Raw genomic sequence first — 20,829 nt, 5'->3', positions numbered from 1 at the left:
ATGTTCAAAAATAAAACTGTCAAAACACAACAGCAATATAGCAAGAGACAAAGTAACAAATGCTACAAGTGCGGAGGCTCTCCACATCCGAAACCTGAGTGCCCAGCAAATGATGCAAAATGTCATTTATGTGGAAAAAAAAGTCACTACCAGCGAGTCTGCAGACAAAGCAAGACAGTGCAAAGTATTGAGGAGGAAGAGGAGCAAGGTTTCTTCCTAGGCTCAGTTTCCAGTGACGGCCAGGCGTGGACAGCCAACATACAAGTGAAAGATGCAAAAATCACTTTCAAACTGGATACTGGAGCAGATGTGACTGTAATAGCTGACTCGGACTTATCAAAGATTTTTGCTAACGAACACAGACCAGTTCTCCAGCAGCCAGAAAAACCTTTGTTAGGCCCTGGAAAAACACCACTGGACGTTGCAGGTTTTACAAAGCTACAGCTCAACTACGGAGCGAAACAGACAACAGAGAAGGTCTATGTTGTAAGAAACCTGAGCACTCCACTGCTAGGCCTGCCCGCCATTACAGCTCTTGGCCTGCTGGTGCGAGTTGACGCGGTTTCAATGGACACTCTGAAGACTACTTACCCTAAACTTTGCAATGGTCTAGGGAAAGTGCAGCGGGCCTATCACATTAAACTCAAACCGAATGCTGTGCCGTACTCACTCAAAACTCCGCGAAGGCTTCCTCTGCCTCTGATGGGAAGGGTAAAAGAGGAACTCCAACGAATGGAAGAGCTTGGTGTCATTACCCGAGTTGAGGAACCAACGGATTGGTGTGCCGGCATGGTTGTTGTTCCAAAGAAAAACAGCCCTAGGCTAAGACTTTGCGTAGACTTTACCGGACTAAATGAGTATGTGTGCAGGGAAAAATATGTGCTGCCATCGGTTGAACAAAGTCTCGGGAATGCTCGCAGGAGCCAAAGTGTTTAGCAAACTGGATGCCAACATGGGCTTCTGGCAGATTCCCCTGTCCGATGAGTCTGCCAAACTCACCACCTTCATCACACCCTTTGGGCGGTTCCACTTTAACCGCCTACCGTTTGGGATCAACTCAGCGCCCGAACACTTTCAGCGCATGATGGCGGAGGTCATCAAGGGTCTCGAAGGAGTGGTGTGTCACATTGACGATGTGTTGGTGTGGGGACGTAACCATCAGGAGCACGATTCCCGTCTCCATGTGTAGCTGTTGCTGTTCTGAGAGTCTATTGTGCAAGTGGTGTGATATGCCCATGTAGAAAGGACGGCACTGCAACGCTGGACTTGCCCTTACTCTGGGCTCCCTCTTTATTCTGGCAACTGGTACAAAGAAAACAGCACACAGTCTTCATTAACAATCTGCAAAGCAACTGCAACATTCAATTCACCAGCTTGGGAGTTTTTTTCCTTTTTCCTTTTCCAAACATAACACTTAACAAATGACTAAGATATATTTATACAACACAACATCAACAAAATCTTTATTTTAAAAGTTCTAGCTGAAACCAAACTTGTGATCGTATAGTAGCAATATTATTTATTTATTTTTCTCCTTTTTCCTAACCAACAACAACAATAACATATAAAAACAGCTTTTCTATTATAAAACAATCATCATTGTTCATCATTTTTTTTCCTATACAACAGCATCAATTAAAACTTATACTTAACAGCGCCTACCTGGTACAAAGAAAACAGCACACAGTCTTCATTAACAATCTGCAAAGCAACTGCAACATTCAGTTCTGTTAAAAAGAATTAGAACAATCACAATCTCATAGAGAAGCATTAGAGCTGAGTGCAAGTCAAAAAGCACCCGACTAGCTAACGAGTATTAGCTTAGCATGCTAACTAAAAATGCTACTCGTGAATAAAGTTACTACCCATGCATCAAAATGCCTGTAACTTTCGGGATACATGCTAGTACTGCTTACAATCAAAATACATGTTGACAATTACCACTATGAGGGTGTTTTCATTAATACAATTACAAAATTGACAACAGTATCGCTCACTAGCACCTACCACCAGCTTGGGAGTTTTTTTCCTTTGCTGAGGCATGCGCTGTGCAGCAATTTGGAACCTTAACAGTTGCAGTTGCTGTGTTTGTCCACCAGGTGGCTCCAACTATTCACAAAGCACATCAATTTTGAGGAAATTCATTAAGCTATTTTCTAACTCTGTTACATCCACCCCTGCAGAATTTCACTCAAAATTAAAGATGCACAACCCACAGCATCCACCAAAATCAACAAAACAAAAGAGAAACCCAAAAGAAAACAGACCCGACATGGTTATATAGACACACCAACTCAAGAAGTATCCCCAAAAGGATGAAGCAGAGTGAGCGGCGCCAACTCACTACCAGCTCCTGGATGCAGGATGCCGTCTACACCCCACACAAACCATGCCCCACAGAAAAAGAAATGTCCCCGCATCGGGACCGAAGTTCAAACATGGTGGTGCAATGGAAAACCAGAATGGAACAAAGAATACACCAAACTGGAAACCACAATGTAGAAAATAAAAAAAACTTACTGAAAAGCCTGACGTAATGACTTAGAGACTTTGCCAATCATCTGACTTGCATCATTAACAACCTCTTGAGTGGACATTACATGGAGCAACCGATTGACTGGTTTGACAATGCGTCCAAAACGAGATCTGACTGGTTGTACATCGCCAGGACCAGAGTGGGTGGAAGGCGTGAGTTGTCTGTTCCCTCCCTGAGTGATAGTCGAGGGGGCCGATAAGCAGTCTCGTTCAGAGGTCACTGAACCGGCTTGATGGTGCAAATCACTCACACTCTCAGGCTCATCAGCCATGCTCAAAACATGACCAGAGGGCTCAGCGCCCTCACAGCTGTCCGAACGTGCAGCCGACAATTTGTCAACCCATTGCCGAGTTCTGTTCACAGAATCCCCACTCTCTGAGAAAGACAGCAATCCCGTCGCATCCATGGCATCGCCAGATCCAGCTTCAGAAGAAGACTGAAAGGTGCGATCTGCGTGACTGTCCACGTCCACAGGCAAGAAGTTAACAAGCATCAACAGGTTACGGTGCACAACCCTCTCCTGTCCAGTGATAGGATTCTTGATCACATATGTGTGAGTAGCAGGTTTCACACCAACGACAGTGTATATGGCGGACTCCCACCTGTCTGCTGTTTTTCGCTTCCCTCTCTCACGTCTGTTGGAAACCAGGACTCTATCACCCGTAGCGATCAAGTTCCCCTTCACACGGCGGTTATAGAGCTCAGCCTGACGTCTCTGTTCTTTGTCAACATGTCCTTGAGCAATAGCCATTGCCTCTTGAAGATCCTTTGTCAGGGACACCACGTAGCTATCATAACAACCGATTTCAGGATCTTTCAGTATGTTTTTGAACAGCACATCAACTGGAAGACGGGGGACCCTACCAAACATGAGATAGAAAGGAGCGTAACCTGTTGTCTCATGCACAGTACAGTTATACATGAATGTCAGGGTCTGGAGGCGCCGGGGCCAGTCGTGTTTCGCATCAGGAGGGAGGGCACGAATCATGTTGCCCAGTGTCCTGTTAAAACGTTCCACACTACCGTTGCCCATTGGATGGTACGGCGTCGTCCGAGACTTCTTCACACCAGCAACCCTGAGCAATTCGGCAACCAGCTGACTTTCGAATGATGCGCCCTGGTCAGAATGGACCCTCTCTGGGAATCCATAAATGCAGAAATACTTGTCCCAGAGTTGCTTCGCAACCTGTTTAGCAGACTGATCTCGGCAAGGGAAGGCCTGGGCCATCCTAGTAAAATGGTCTGTCACTACCAGCACATCAACAGGTTTCTTGTTAGAATCCTCCGCAGTCCAAAAATCAATGCACACAATTTCCAAAGGTGCAGATGTCTTGATACTCTCCAGGGGTGCCCTCCCCTCAGGATCAGCTGCCTTACCAATGACACACCGCTGGCATTGTCGCACATAATCCTTCACATCTCTGTCAATGTGCGGCCAAAAGAACCTCTGGCGGGCCAGACACAAGCTCCTAAACTGCCCCTGGTGGCCAGCATTGTCATGTGTGCCCTGGAGGACCTCGGGTTTAAGGGCATCAGGAACAACAAATTGGTATCTCTTCTTCTTGGAGACCTGATCCCTAGATACTCTGTAAAGGACACCATTACACATCATCAGTTTGTCCCAGTGTTTAAGGTACCTAATGACCATGGCACACTCACTGGATCTTTCCCTCCGGGAAGGTCGACGGCCACGTTCCACAAAGTACAGCACTCTGGAGAGGACAGGATCCCTCAACTGCCCCTCACGAAGCTCACCCTCAGAGAACACAGGTTGAGCATCCGTTGCAGGGAGAAGTAGCTGTGGAAGCTGTTGGAGGATGTCAACAGCACGCGTTCTGGCACCCGACTCCCAAAGGGTATGTGTCTCAAAGATGGCAGAGACCTCTTCTTTAGTCAAGGACTGGTTCTTAGCATGCACCGACACATTAGGCTCCTCCTCGACCTGGCCATCGAAGAGATGTCGACTGGAGTTCGACTGTCGAAATGCCTCCTGTACTGAGCCAACAGAGATGGGAAGAGCTTCTCCAACTAGGTTGCTATAGGGACAGCAGAGCAACCTCTCTCCGACAGCCAACTTCACAAACGGTCGACGGCTTAGTGCATCTGCGACAATGTTCTTAGAACCAGGGACATATTTGATATCAAACTCGTAAGATGCCAGCTTCGCCACCCACCGCTGCTCACAGGCGTCCAGATGAGGTTTAGTCATAATGTGTGTAAGTGGATTATTATCAGTCCACACCGTGAAGGCATGTCCCTTGAGCCAGTGGCTGAACTTGTCACACACAGACCATTTCAACGCAAGGAATTCAAGGCGATGAGCAGGGTACTTACGCTGGGCACGGGAAAGGGATTTACTGGCAAATGCAACTGGTCTAGCCACAAAATCACCTTCCTGAACTTGTGAAAGAACTGCTCCCAGCCCATCCAAGGAGGCGTCGGTGGACAAGACAAAAGGGCGAGCAAAGTCAGGATGGGCCAAAACTACTGAGGACACCAAAGCAGCCTTCAGATCCTCAAATGACTGTTGATGATCATGTGTCCAGTCAGTAGGTGTCAGCTTCCGAGATTGCATAGCACGGCTCACACGTGCCCGCCCCTTGCGCTTCTGCTTCTGGCCAGACAGAAGGTCAAAGTGTGGTCCTTGCCAAGGCAGAGCAATTGGGCACAAAATGCTGGTAATAGTTCACCATCCCCAGAAATGATCTGACACGGGACTGTGACGGGGTGATCCCATCAGGCTCCATTAGGTCCGCAATGGTCATATTGCTGACAGCCTCGACCTTAGCAGGATCTGTGGACACACCAGACTCATTAATGATGTGCCCGAGGAATTTCATCGTCCTCCTGAGAAGCCAGCACTTCTTTGGGGCCAATTTCAGGTTGTGTTGGCGAAGTCGGCTGAAAACCATTTCCAATCTCTCCAAAGCCAACTGCTCAGATGGTGCAAAGACCAACAGGTCATCAAGGTAGCACAGCAGGCTGAGGAAATTTTGATCGCCAAAAATGCAGGTCATCATTCTCATGAAGCTGGCTGGGCTGTTGCACAAACCCTGAGGGAGGCGGTTATACTCGTACAAACCCATGGGTGTTGTGAATGCAGAGTATTTGCGATCCTCCTCATGTAGCGGCATGTTATAGAAGCCAGAAGTCAAGTCCATCGTGCTAAAAAACGCATTGCCACCAAGGGCTGCCAAGCAATCAGCTTGATGTGGCAGGGGATGAGCGTCCTTTAGCGTCCGCCTGTTGAGCCATCGAAAATCGGTGCACACTCACAAGTCGCCATTTCTCTTCCACACAAGGACAAGAGGTGAGGCAAACTCGCTAGTAGACTTCCTGATTATGTCTCTCTCCTCCATCTCGTTAAGAACCTGGCGGAGCTTGTGGTATTCGGCAGGAGGCACACGCCTGTAGGGGAGACGAAATGGCCTGTCATCTGTCAGTCGAATCCTGTGTACAAAGCCCTTAGCCTCACCACAGTCCAGATGATGGCGAGAAAAGACATCTTGATAATTGACCACAAGGTCAGCCAACTTTTCTTGCCAGTCCGATGACACATCACAGGATTTCAGGTCCAGGTCACCCAGGCCAACACGGTCCAGCCTCTCCTGTACAGTACCAACATCCACTGTGGGTACAGATGTCCCAGTGGGCTCTGTACGAGTAGACTGTTGACTGAGCTCTGGAACCTCCATATCCTCCAATGCAAGGCAGGTGTAGACATCAGCAAGCTTGGCATTCCTCCGCAGAATAACAGGGTTGTCTGTGACATTAAGGAGCTTGAGTGGGACCCACCTGTCTCCCCAGAGAGGAGTCACCACTCTAGCGACCATGATGCCCCTGGGTGCAGAGCGAGAGGTGGTTGGCTCAGTAACTACAGTAGAGCCGGGAGATATCTTAACATCTTTCGGAAGTTTCCCCCATACAAGAAACTCACTGTTACCTGGCAGGGTGACAGCCCTGTTGCACCTGACTGTGCCCACTTTGTCTGGTATCTCAGTACCAGACCAGCGTTCCAGGCCAGCAAGCAGAGAGAGGAACTGTTCAAGTTCCTGATGCCCTGAACGCGACATCGAAACTGCCTCCCAGTAGCTTGCATCTTTCTTGAACTGACGGATTAAATGTCTGATGACATTCGAGCCAACTATTAAGTCATCTTGTTGATTCTCAACAACAAAGGTTGGAACCAAGATACGACACCCATACACTTCCATGTCAAGCTCCACCACTGATTTAGGCTTCACTCGTACACCACCACAGCCAACAAAAACAACAGTGGGTGCCCCCTGATTTCTCAAATCAATAGCACCAGCAGCAGCAAGCCTCTGCAGCGCTACTTCACTCAAAGAACAGGCCATTGAACCACTATCCAAAATAGCACCAAGGGATGACTTGCCTCCGATTGTAACAGGAGTGTAGAACAGGCTGTCACTGCTGCTGATTCTCTGTGTGTCCTGAAAAATAACTCTCTCAGACTTGTCTAAGTCCTTTACATTGTCATACAGTTCTGCTGCATCATGTGTGTGGGAGTGTTCTTCATGACCTGTACAGCCTCCCTCAAAGCACAGGTCGTCTAGTTTCCCTGGGCATTGTCACCCGTAGAGGCCCCATTGGCACACGAGCGACGTGTGTGACCGGGCTGAAAGCATGTGAAACAGAGTCGGGCAAAGCGGCAATGGGACTGTGTAGTGTGGTCCTCCTTATTACAGACCTGACAGCTCCTGCCATTGAACAAAGGGGCCCGATTCTGTACTCGTCTGCCACCCTGCCGTGAGGGGGAATGTCCATCCCCAGCCTTCGCTTTATTCAACAGCTCCCTGAGCATCGACATCATCTCACCAAGCACAGCATTGTCGCTGGGCTGCTGACTGTGGGGGAACTGCTGCTCAGGAGCAGGGAGGGCAGACTGCTTCTGGTAATGCAGGGGAATAGTCTGGCATCTATTCTGAGTTGAGGTCGTCGGATTCCGTTCCCCATCCTGTGACAATAGAGGAGGAACAGTGGGACAGCTTGGAGCAAGAAACATCTGCTGCGTCTGGGACAAGAGAGGAGAGGGTGAGACAGAGGGTCCTACCCCAGGTGACGGGGGTGACGTAGGAAGCGCGTCAACACCAGAAGACTTCCTGTCATCGTTATTCAAGAGCTCAACACGCGTGTCATCACGAATTAGCGCTGCTGCATGGGCCTCAACCACGCGCACTCTCACAGAAGACACCCTCTTGCGCCGATACTCATCTATCCTCTCCTGAATCTCCTTGCACGTCCACTCATGTATCTGTTTGTACTTAAACACAGATGCGAGCTCAGGATCTGGGCAGTGTTTCACAAACATTTTAGCGATCTCACCACCAATGTCCTCCATTCGCCTGCCTTGACGCTTCAAACCTTCCTCAGCCATATCAGCAGCCTTGTTGAGGCGTATCCAGTAATCAACAGGATTCTCCCTGTGAGAAGGCAGAGTTGAGTAGAAGTCCTGCAGGGGTAGGCAAGAGGAAGTGCTGCTGAAGTACCTTATCAGCATGTTGAATATGACATCAGGGGCGCAGGAAGTAATAAGCGCAGGATCACTTCTCAAGCCTATCTTAACTACATCCCTGGCCTTCCCCATTAGCCTCCCCATCACCTCCTCTGTCTGCAACGACACATCAAGACTCTGCTTCCTGATGTATGATTTCATCAACTCAACCCATTCAGTCACTGTGTACTTGTCTGTACCATCACCCCTGAAAATGACAGGTTCCCTGTCGGATTTTACAATAACACTGAATTGAGTGTTTTCACTAGGTGTATTCGTATCGCCACCCGAATGTGAAGTCTGGTTATGTGAGTGAGCATTATTTCGGTCGACATCACCAACAGCTCCACTAGACATAAGTCTGGCCGCAATAGATTCACCTATCTGTGAACCAAGTTGAAAGATCATGTCACTAAACTGGTTTAATGTGTCATTCCCATCACCGGGAGTGGAGTGACGTGCTTCGCCCCGCAAAAATTGCCCCACGGGAGACTCATCCGGATCTAAATCCGACCCAAAGGCTCCAACCCTCCCAGGCAACACAGGTGAAGCTCCCTCATCCCTCCCAACTGACCCATGTGACAGTAAATGAGCACGTGCTGCACCTCTACCCCGCCCAACAGAGGAGAGAACATTTTCACATATATCACTCAGCTGGAATTTGCTTGCCATATTAGCATATAAACAGAAAAAAAAGGAAAAGCAAGAAAAACAAACCAAAACAAAACGTAGCCAATAACAAATATTCAGAGTTGCAGGTGTCAGCACAAGCAGTCCGGAGAGAGTCCCATCAAATCAAAGAACAAACAGTCCAGTACCTCAACGTAATTCACAGTCCAAGACGAGCAAAGGATGAATCTTTAAGCACAATACACTGCAACCTGGGTTGGAGATCTGCATCAAGTTGATCTCAAATCACAGAGTCACGGCACCAATGTAGCTGTTGCTGTTCTGAGAGTCTATTGTGCAAGTGGTGTGATATGCCCATGTAGAAAGGACGGCACTGCAACGCTGGACTTGCCCTTACTCTGGGCTCCCTCTTTATTCTGGCAACTGGTACAAAGAAAACAGCACACAGTCTTCATTAACAATCTGCAAAGCAACTGCAACATTCAGTTCACCAGCTTGGGAGTTTTTTTCCTTTTTCCTTTTCCAAACATAACACTTAACAAATGACTAAGATATATTTATACAACACAACATCAACAAAATCTTTATTTTAAAAGTTCTAGCTGAAACCAAACTTGTGATCGTATAGTAGCAATATTATTTATTTATTTTTCTCCTTTTTCCTAACCAACAACAACAATAACATATAAAAACAGCTTTTCTATTATAAAACAATCATCATTGTTCATCATTTTTTTTCCTATACAACAGCATCAATTAAAACTTATACTTAACAGCGCCTACCTGGTACAAAGAAAACAGCACACAGTCTTCATTAACAATCTGCAAAGCAACTGCAACATTCAGTTCTGTTAAAAAGAATTAGAACAATCACAATCTCATAGAGAAGCATTAGAGCTGAGTGCAAGTCAAAAAGCACCCGACTAGCTAACGAGTATTAGCTTAGCATGCTAACTAAAAATGCTACTCGTGAATAAAGTTACTACCCATGCATCAAAATGCCTGTAACTTTCGGGATACATGCTAGTACTGCTTACAATCAAAATACATGTTGACAATTACCACTATGAGGGTGTTTTCATTAATACAATTACAAAATTGACAACAGTATCGCTCACTAGCACCTACCACCAGCTTGGGAGTTTTTTTCCTTTGCTGAGGCATGCGCTGCGCAGCAATTTGGAACCTTAACAGTTGCAGTTGCTGTGTTTGTCCACCAGGTGGCTCCAACTATTCACAAAGCACATCAATTTTGAGGAAATTCATTAAGCTATTTTCTAACTCTGTTACACATGCTACACTGCAAAGACTGGAAAAAGCAGGCATAACGCTGAATGTTGAAAAATGCGAGCTCTCCCAGAGCAAGGTTGCTTTCTTGGGTCACATCATAGCGGATACAGGAATCAGTCCTGACCCGAAGAAAACGGAGGCAATTACAGAAATGACAGAGCCAACTAATGTGTCAGAGTTGTGCAGTTTTCTGGGCATGGTGAATCAAGTGGGCAAGTTCATCCCCCATTTAGCTGAAAAAGACAAAGCCCTGCGAGATCTTCTTTCCAAAAAGAACGCATGGTATTGGGGAACTGACCAAGTGAGAGCTTTCAAAACATTACGAGATGCCCTGACCTCACCCCCAGTGCTCGCAATGTATGACCCCAACAGAGACATTAAAGTATCAGCAGATGCTTCATCCTATGGTCTCGGAGGTGTTCTTTTGCAGCTGTGGGAAGAAGGATGGCGACCAGTGGCGTATGCATCGAGGTCCCTTTCTCCTACAGAACAACGATACGCACAAGTGGAAAAAGAGGCACTGGCATCTACATGGGCGTGTGAGCGTTTTCGTGATTTCCTGATTGGTAAACATTTTTGTCTTGAAACGGACCACAAACCTCTCGTTTCCTTACTGGGAGGACAAGCTCTGGATCTCTTGCCACCCAGGATCCAGCGATTCAGAATGAGACTCATGCGTTACTCGTACACTGTGCAGTACGCCCCAGAGAAATCGCTCTGGACAGCAGATACTTTGTCCCGCTCACCTCTGAAAAAACCAATGAACCTGTCAGACAAAGAGCTAATGGAAAGCACAGACATATATGTCGACAGTATTGTAGCAAACATGCCTGTCAGTTCATCTTATATGCAAACACTGAAGGAACAACTGAAAAGCGACAGTGTGTGTGCTCGCGTCATGGACATGTGCACCGAAGGCTGGCCAGAACATGCAAAACAAGAGCCTTTACTGCGAAATTACTGGCCTGACCGAGCCACGCTCACTGTTGAAGACGGCCTTTTGTTAAAAGACACACGGCTTGTCATTCCTTCAGCAATGAGAAACGAGGTGCTGGAAAAACTACACGAAGGACATCAAGGTGTTGTAAAATGTAAAGCTCGTGCACGCCAAACAGTGTGGTGGCCCGGGCTGAGTCAACAAATCTCTGAGATGGTGCTCAAGTGCAAAACGTGTATTCAAGAAAGACACAATAACAGTGAGCCACTCATGCCAACAGAATACCGTGCCCGCCCATGGCAGAGAGTGGGCACAGATCTTTTCGAGCTGGGAGGGAAAACTTACCTTCTCGCTGTTGACTATCACTCTAGATTTGTTGAGATTGCTTTGTTAAACAGGACAAAATCAAACGACGTCATTACTCACCTGAAATCTTTCTTTGCCCGTCATGGCATCCCAGAGGTCCTCATGTCTGATAATGGGCCACAGTATTCAGGTCAAATCTTTACAGACTTTGCAGCAGCATACGGCTTCAAACACACAAGACCAAACCTGCTCTCGGGGAGCTGCCTCACAGTTGGTCGTCTTGAGGCAGACGCAGATTCTTGGCAGTCCGCTCAGGAGCAAACGTGGTCTTGTACGCAGTGATGAAGAGGCCTTGCAGAGGGCAGGACTTTCCAGAGTAAAGAAAAAGCAGCACAGCATTGTTGAGACTAAGTTTGAGTTGGTGGCCAGACATCCAACTGGAGATGTCAGCAGGCCTAATGGAGATGCGTGCCTCAACCTGAGTGTCAAAGAAAAGAATAGCTGTGGAAGCTGATATAAACTGTAATGCAGATCAACTCCACATAAGGTGGGACACCTGTTGGAGCAGCTGAAGCAAGTTGTCATCAACGTCTTTACAGAGGGAGGTGAAAAATGGACAAAGGGTTACATAAAACACGGAGAATTTAGTGTGTTGTCTCAACCTGGCAATGGCAACTTTCTGTGGTGATTTCATGAGGCTTCGTTCAAGCTATAAAATCTAAAATGCAAAACGAATGTGTAAGACTGGGCTGTGCTCAGACTCGTGTGAAAGGAGAATGCGCATAATAGAAGGAAAAAAGACAGCGATGAAAGCCAATGCAATGGAACACATAGCCTATACTGTGTCAAAAACCTTTTTTGTTCTTCTTGGTTTTAGAGGGATAGCAGACTGGAGCGAGGAGCAAGTTTGACTCTATATTTGCTGGGTGTGGCTGCAGACATGAAGCAATGCGTGTGAAAACTATCACTGGACTGGACAAAATTCCTCAAATATGGACAGTGTAAATATCCACCGGACATATATCAAGAGGAATAACAGTGACTTTTTTATTTTTTGAGGGGATGAGCGAAAGAAATTACATTTCTTTAATATTTATAACTACTGGAGAGAATGGTTCGTCTGATTATCGTTTGGAACTGTTCTGTGTCACCACGTTTAAACAAAGGAGGAGCAGGTGTACTGGTTTCAAAGATGAAAAAAAAGACATGTTATTTATATTATTCAGACTTTAAACAAACATATAAACGTCTTCATCCTCCCGGTTTTTTCTGGGCTGACTCTGTCGTTATAGTGTCGCTGCATGCTGAAGGTCCGCGGCTTAAAGTGCATTTTTAACCTCAAGATTTTTATTGTATCGCGAGAGCAGGGCACGGAAGGGGGGAGTTTGGGGAAAGTTGAGCTGAGCAGGGATGAGGAAAGACCTCAGCTGGAAAGGAGAGACGCAGTGAGTTTTACCATTCTCATCCTCTGGAATGCATCAGCTAACTTATCTGTGCACAATTGGATGCGCTCGGGCAGACTTCAAAAGTTGCATCTATTTATAGCCTAGGAGCCTAAGCGACGGTTTTCAGTGGCTTTTTTTTTCTTTTCCACAGTTTGCTCCTACACGTTTTTTTGTTTTTTTGTTTTTATTGTTTTTGTTTTGTTTTGTTTTTACCTGCAAGTCAAAGTGCAGACAGTCCTCTGTCGAGTCCCAAGCGAATCTCCTATTCGGGAGACAAGGTAAGGAATTGGCTGGTGATACATTTTTTTAAATTTTTTTTTGCATGCTTTTGCAAACCTATCACCACCAACCCAGTGACAACAGCAGAGTGTTTTTTATTTGGTTTTTTGCCCACGATTTCTTGCAGTCTCCACTGTCTCCTTTCAAAATGTTTTTTCCCCTCCTGCATTTATTGTTGTGCAGCTTTGACTCCAGACAGGAGAGGTCGACGGGGCTGGGAAACTACATAAGGTGATTTTTCTTCACTGAAGTCGTACACTTGAGAGTGGAAATGACAGAAATTAAGCGTGGAGGACGGCTGCTGCAGTTGGCCGTGACTGTGGCTTTACTGTCGCTCTGTGCCGAGGCTAAAGACGCAGCAGAGGTGGCAGATACCGAAATCACTGAGTTGGCGACGAAGCAGACCGACACCAGAGCCAGTAGGGCCAAGAGGAGGGGAGGGACGGACGTCCTCAGAGGGTAATGTGGTTCTAATAATCCGGCAAAGTCAGTTTTGGAAATCTTTTCTTTTCTTTTCTTTTAAACTTGGAGCAGGTGTCTGTCCTCACATGTTAATTGGTGTGTGTGTGTGTGTGTGTGTGTGTGTGTGTGATTTTGTGTATTTTTAAAAAGGCAGACTGGGACCCATGAGTGACATTGTCTGTGATGGGAAGTTTGGAGAAAAGGTTTAGTAATTAAATACTGGCAAGAATATCACATTCCTGCTGACTGCAATAATAAATTACATCCAAACAAAGGAGGCCATTGGCCGTGTGGCTGTGGCAGAGAGAGAGAGAGAGGGGGAGAGAGAAAGAAAGAGAGTAACAGCCTAATCCTCTTTCTAGCCAAAAACACCACACCCCAGTTGTGGATAAATCACATCTGCAGCTGTACACAGTGGGTCACTGCTGGAGAGGTTTTGTGTGTGTGTGTGTGTGTGTGTGTGTGTGTGTGTGTGTGTGTGTGTGTGTGTGTGTGTGTGTGTGTGTGAGAAAGAGAGAGCGACAGAAAGGAAAGACAGACAGGAGGAAACCAATGCAGAAAAGAAAGAACGTTTGTGTTCAGTGATGACAGCAAACAGCTGATGAAGGTCACACAACTCAATGAGCATTCTCCACAGGCATTTTTATTTGACATGCTTTAAGTTAATCTATCTGAACATCTGGGTTCAGTGCAGGAAGTGCATACAGGCTGCATACTGTGTCATGCAGACTTACCACTGTTTCCAACATCCAAATGGCTTCAATTGTCTGGTTTCAGTTACAGTGTACATTATGTATATACTGACCCCTTGGTCAATGTATGCAAAGTGATTATAAGTTCACATATGTCGACCTGCTCAACATCTGTAGGTGGGAGGACGGACTAGGTGTTCACTTTCATGTCAGATAAAACATTTTTGTGTACAGGTGCAGTAAATTTCTTATAGTGGCTGTGCTCACATCATAGCATATTCCAGTGGTTCCCTACATTGTTTTACACACGAACACCAGACAGCTTTATTCGATACTTAAAAAGTTAAGAAATGAAAGAATTAGTTCTGTCATTTGTGCAAGGGAACATCAGATCCATGTGAAAAAAGCTTGGGAACCACAGGCACACACAAGAACTTTCTAAGTAAAAGCAATGGACAGCTTGTGGGGTTTTTTTTGAGGACTGTTAGGATATGATTCAGGCAGTTCCTTTGTACATACAAAAGATTGTGATTAGGATTGTCATTTACTTCTACAGTAATACATGGCTTATTACTGGCACATGGTGACAAAGAATTTGGTATTAAGTGAGAAACGGGGTGACAATGAGAAGTCGAGATGAAGGTGGGTTGCAAAGCAGCTTGCAGCTTGCAGATGTGCAGCTACTGTTTCTGGGCTAAAGAAGCATAAATAGTTCACTCTGTGTGGTTTTTACCAAGTGAAAGTCTACAAACTATGTTGAGCCTTGTGTATAGGTGCAGTGGACTTTCAGATCAGCTCATCAGGTGATCAGCAGGGATTACAGGTTATCTTTACTTTGTGGCTCACCTGATCTATCACTATGCCTGATTGTTAGTATTTTTGGGAGGGTCTCAGTGTTTGTGTATTTAACAAAATATGGATGCTGTGCTTGGACAACACAGACAGATCCCAACTACCATTCTATTAAAGTGTCCATGAGCAGTGTGCCATTATTCCTGCCACCTGTTTTAAAAGCTTCAAGAAACAGACCATCAGTTTCAATAATATGTAGACGAGTAAGTAATATAGAGTAATTAGTGTTTGGTGTGCCAAATTTCAAGCCCACTTGGACAGATCTTCGATATATATCTTAATTAAAGGACTTGTCTTGAAAATACTTGAGTTTTTTTGACATGGATCATCACTTTTTGATCGTCTGCAGCCCAAATGTGTGCGGCTCAAGAAACAACGCCTACTGCTGCCCAGGTTGGAAGACTCTGACTGGAGGAAATCAGTGCATTGTTCGTGAGTATCACCTCTATTAGTCTACTTGCACTTCTCATTGTCAATTTTAAATCAATTTTTGCCATAAATTTCAGTTTTTATTTATTTTATCCAAAATTTATTTGGTCTATTTCTCTGGCTGTGGTTACTTCAGGTATACTTTGTCATTAATTGTATTGACTCCACATTTTGCTCTGTCAAACTTCACCTGCCTTCACTCACTTAGTAGACAAGAGAGTCTGAGAAGCTGTGTGATTGCAGCGCTGGCTGGATGCCGGTCGCAGCTCTAATGACATTGTTTAGCAGTGGGGTTCATGGAGTAGGGTTCATTGGCTGGACTCTACCTGATGGGAGCTGGGGGGGAAGTGGACCATGCCAACAAAAGTCTGTGGGAAAGAGAACAACAGAGCAACACAGACGACACCAACTGAAAACACATAACATTTATGGTAACAAAACTCACAGAAGAAAATAGCTCAGCAACGTTGCCAAGTCAGCTTCTACAAGTAAAGCACGATCAGGGCAAAAAGAAAGATTTGGCCTTCTTTGGACTGTGGTCTGTGTTTGAAATATTACAGAAGAGAGTTTAGCATGAGGTTAAGATCAGCGTTTTAGCTGCAACAACTGATATTCTAACCTGAAATTCAAAACCGGCAGCGGACAGGCTGACAAGCAGCAGACCCACAACATCAGAATTTCTCGAACGCAAAATAAAGTCAAGTCCTGGCGCCGTGACGTGAGCGTTGCTTTGTTATTTGGCCTTGTATTTTCTTTGACCGAGTATCATTTTCTCATTTGCAGCCATCTGCCGGAGTTCATGTGGAGATGGTTTCTGCTCCAGACCCAATATGTGCACCTGCCCCAATGGTCAGATCGCACCATCCTGTGGATCCAAGTCAGGTCATTCACTCACCTCCATTTTCATATACTTTCTTCTGAATCAGCTCCATTGAAGTGTTATTAGTTTTGTAATATATAATGTGGGTGGCTGGAATGGGAGTGGGGCAATAGACAAAGATAATTATGATTTATGCAAATAGGAGTAATGGATGACAGAAAATATGCCATCTTATATAAATTTTCTTTTATTACAGAAATTGCAATCGAATTGATTTTTTGGCACTTAAAAAAATCACAGTTGTTTTTCTCTCCTTATCATGAGTAATGGGCACCAGCTTATGTGTACTAGCATATGAGATAGCAGGGCAAAGAACCTGAACGCATCCCTTTTAACTGCCTAAGACTGAAGCAACTGATATATGTTGCAATCACATCCTTGATACTAGCGGCCGGTCCTGTGGGTTTTGTGAACGGGTGTGTGTAAGTGTCGACTGGGAGTGTGTATGCTTTGGAAGATGTCCACCATCAACATCTTCTCTATGTCGCTCCCTTGCAGCTCACCACACTTCAACCTGGTGTGCTCATCTGTTTACACACCATAAATTTTTTTAGGAAATATCTAGAAGCATAACGTTTAAGAAACATGGTTCAGTGTCAGTTTTGTTGATGTCGTAAATATAATCTGCAGCATGTGTTTGGATACACTGAACTGAACCCTAACGCTGGTCTGTGTTCATGTGTGTGTGTATCTTTGTCTTGTTCTTCCCACAGTCCAGCACTGTAACATTCGGTGTATGAATGGGGGATCATGTGCAGAGGACCAGTGCTTGTGTCAGAAGGGCTATGTGGGAAACCACTGTGGACAACGTAAGGCTCATAATAAAACGCATTACTCTGAATAACTTCATCATTATCTGCCTCCTTTTTAATTCTATTTCTTAGAGTTTCTGTTTTACCCTCAAGCTTGTAATAGTGCTATTTAGTAAAACTTAGCGTCAATAACATTGAGGCCCTCTAGAAGCAAGTCTGGCAACTCTTATTTGGGTGGAAAAAAGAGCTAATGAATGCAAGAACAGAATTTATTGTCTAATTAAAACACTGTGTATAGTCATGTGAAAAAGCCTTACTGCTTTCAAGGGAAATCAGAGAATAAGTAGCACTCAGGTGCTGCTAATCAAATGAACCTGATTAACTGATCATCAGCAAGTGTGAGCACTGTGGAAGCAGAGGTTTTGGCAGATTTCTGTTCTGAGCGTTGAGATGTGTGTTAACACAGCGCCACAATCGTCCCAAGACTGGACAGACAAGCTAATCACAAGGTCAGAGAACAGCACAGATTAAGGTTGAAAATTTGCATCTTAACAAATCAAAGGAATTCTGGAATAATGTTTTTTGTGCAAGTGCGACCAGAATGGAGAGGTTTGGCCGTAATTTACAGCACCACATTTGGTGAAAACCAAACACTTAACACCAACTGTGAAGCATGGTAGAGGAGAGGTGATGATTTGGGCTTGTGTTGTGACCTGGGTGCCTTGCAGCCATTAAGCTGACCATGAACTCTGAATATCAAAGTATTCTAGAGTCAAATGAGAGGCCATCTCTCTGACAGCTAAAGCATCATTATTCTGACAGTATACAGCATTGAATGTGCAATAAAATGGCTTAAAAAGAAAACACTTGAGGTGCTGCAGTGACCCAGTTAGAGTCTAGACCAGCGGTCCCCAACCTTTTTTGCGCCACTGACCGGTTTATGTCCGGCAATATTTTCACGGACTGGCCTTGAAGATTTCGCAGATAAATACAACAAAATAAACCAAAAAAAAGAAGATTTATTCATAACACATGGGAAAAGACCCAGGGAAACCGAGTTAACGATAAAAACGATAAAAAAGTAACTATTTTAAAACGATAAAAACCCTGAAAAACCATGAATTTCACAGCCGAGCCTCAACTCTCATGGCTCGGTACCAAACGACTCATGGACTGGTACCGGTCAGTGGCCCGGGGGGTTGGGGACCGCTGGTCTAGATATCAGCCTCCTTAAAATATTGCTGCAGGACCTTAAGAGAGCAAAGTATAATCAGATGCCTGGAAACCTCAATGAACTGAAGCAAACACTGTAAAGAAGAATGGGTCAGAAATTCTACACAACAATGTGAGAAACTAATAATATCATACAGCTTATTTGGTATTAAATCATGAGTTATGAGTCCTGTGAAAATATTCTTTTTCACATGACTGTGCTTACTAAATTTCACTATAGAAAAGGATCACTGTGTGTAGGTTGGGTGTCTTTTTCCCATGGTTTTAAAGCTAAGAGCATGTGCCTAAACTTTTGATGCTCATTTCTTGCTCCACCTAACCACAACTAGTGACATCATTGTGTTACTGAATTCCTTCACTTTGCATCAGTTATATTTGGTGACACCCTACAAAAACAAAATCCTGGCCCCGTCTACACAGCGGTGTCCTCCTGTTGTGACATTGTCGATTTCTCTCTCTTCTCCAGCGGTATGTGAAAATGGCTGTCTCAATGGAGGAAGGTGCGTGGCTCCCAACAGATGTGTATGCACGTACGGCTTCACCGGAGCTCAGTGCGAGCGAGGTAATGAGCGCCACACCGCATTACTCCGAATTTTCCTCCTTTACTTTACATGAAACTGTTCCTGTGCTCTACATTCACTTCTCACTGCTGCTGAAGTAGTTTTTAAAGGCACACGTGCTGCTTCTTTAAAAACGTGACTTGATATTGAGTGGTGGTTGTGTTTTTTTGTTTTTTTTTTGACTGAAGGCAATTCCTGCTTAGTCATGCCATCGGCTCCAGGAATGTGGTTTGTTGTGGAACATTTGAATTTTAAGCTCAAGCTCAGAAATTACCATTATTTTCCACATCTGCTCTGAAACAACGCTTTGGGGAATGTAATGTCTTTCTAAATGTGAGCTGTTTGTTAACTGAAGACCTCCCAACCTCCTGTGGTTGCTCTCTGGCACATGTGAGCAAAGTCTCCAAAGTATACAAGCACACGCAAACCAAGGGCAGCCTGCAATGTGTTTGAACAAAAATGTGAGCATTTTTTCAGTGTACGTGTTTTGTGCTTGTGCTGACGACCTTTAGAGGTCAAAATGGTGACCTACTAAAACTAATATTTGGATTAGAAGCCGAGATCCTAATTATGCTTGGGAGGCCTGTCAATTAAGTCCAACTGAAGATGTGCCTATTGGTTTACTTTAGTATGTTCATTAGCCTGTATCTAATAACAACTTATCTGGCTGCTCAACACTTGTCTGCTGGGTTTCTACTCTTTGCTGCGGAGTCTTTGGAGTGTTTGTGAGATTTTGCAGGAATGTAAATTAAGCCTTTTTTTCAACAAATTAACTTGTCAATAGTCATATTTTTCAAGAAACACAAAAAAGCACAAGGAAAAAACATGTTTTGTCTTATATAATTATTTCTGACAAAATAATTATGCACTGGGAGGGAAGGGGGCCATAACTTTTTTTTAACTGTTTGATTCGCCATGTAAGGTGATGAGAATTCAAGGAGATGATACATTTTTAAATGAGTGAAACAGGTATACTTGCGTATTTCGGGCAACTACTTAGAGACCACCCTCCAATTTCAGTCAGGTTCTTAACATAGTGTAATATACTGTATGGAGTTATCCATTGATGCCATTGCCAGTTCATGTTTAGCCAAAATCTAAGATGATGAAAGCCAGAACAAATCAATAAAAGTGATGATTTTGTAGTGATGAGTATAAATAGTGGAAAAATAAAAAATAATTCATCTCTACATCTTTTCTTTGATAATATGCATCTTTTTCTGTGTGTTATTGTTAGCTTCAACTGTTGTCAGCACTTTGAAGATGTCCGTTTAGGATATGAATGAAACAGCTCAGAATTACAAGCTAGCTAACTGTATTTCACTGAATTAAAATGTATTTTCAACTTTTAAGGGTAATGTGGGATGATATTTTTCCTCTATTTGATTGACTTTTTAGTGAGAAATAGTGGATAGAAAATAAATAGAAATCCATAAATTTGCTTTTTGGCTATTCTTCTGGTATTTTGTTCGGCCCAGTCTGGGAACTGATTGGCTATCATCTGATGATAGAGCCTTAAATAGTATTTCTGGGCTTCTGGTCTAGCCAGGCAGATATCTGACCCGAAACCTTCTTCAGGTAACTTTTTTTACACTCACTAGCTACTTTGTTTGGTACACCTATTCAGCTGCCCAATTATGCTATCTAGTATGCCAATCACATGGCAGGAACTTAATGTATTTAAGCATGTAGACATGGTCAAGATGACCTGCTGAAGTTCAAACTGAGCATCAGAATGGGGAAGAAATGTGATTTACAGTGGGGCAAAAAAGTATTTAGTCAGCCACCGATTGTGCAAGTTCCCCCACCTAAAATGATGACAGAGGTCAGTAATTTGCACCAGAGGTACACTTCAACTGTGAGAGACAGAATGTGAAAAAAAAAATCCATGAATCCACATGGTAGGATTTGTAAAGAATTTATTCGTAAATCAGGGTGGAAAATAAGTATTTGGTCAATAACAAAAATACAACTCAATACTTTGTAACATAACCTTTGTTGGCAATAACAGAGGTCAAACGTTTACTATAG

At 44.4% G+C, this 20,829-nt stretch overlaps 1 protein-coding gene across 1 annotated transcript in view; it reads left to right on the top strand.

Moving 5' to 3' along the window:
- Nucleotides 1–12,564: 12,564 nt before the first annotated feature.
- The window catches only part of fbn1 (fibrillin 1), a 64,231-nt gene continuing 55,966 nt past the window's right edge, over nucleotides 12,565–20,829 (top strand). Inside the window, exons 1-7 of the mRNA XM_082534333.1 lie at nucleotides 12,565–12,659; nucleotides 12,811–12,937; nucleotides 13,122–13,397; nucleotides 15,294–15,376; nucleotides 16,157–16,255; nucleotides 16,967–17,062; nucleotides 18,705–18,800. Coding sequence (XP_082390459.1) covers nucleotides 13,210–13,397; nucleotides 15,294–15,376; nucleotides 16,157–16,255; nucleotides 16,967–17,062; nucleotides 18,705–18,800 — 562 coding nt within the window. The 5' untranslated portion in view covers nucleotides 12,565–12,659; nucleotides 12,811–12,937; nucleotides 13,122–13,209. The remainder of the gene's footprint in view (nucleotides 12,660–12,810; nucleotides 12,938–13,121; nucleotides 13,398–15,293; nucleotides 15,377–16,156; nucleotides 16,256–16,966; nucleotides 17,063–18,704; nucleotides 18,801–20,829) is intronic.

The sequence above is a fragment of the Aulonocara stuartgranti genome (genome assembly GCF_965226115.1).
Source record: "Aulonocara stuartgranti genome assembly, chromosome: 1".
In the NCBI taxonomy this organism is placed as follows: Eukaryota; Metazoa; Chordata; class Actinopteri; order Cichliformes; family Cichlidae; genus Aulonocara; species Aulonocara stuartgranti.
Note: the sequence above shows the minus strand (reverse complement) of the source record. Positions and strands in the feature narration are given on the sequence as shown.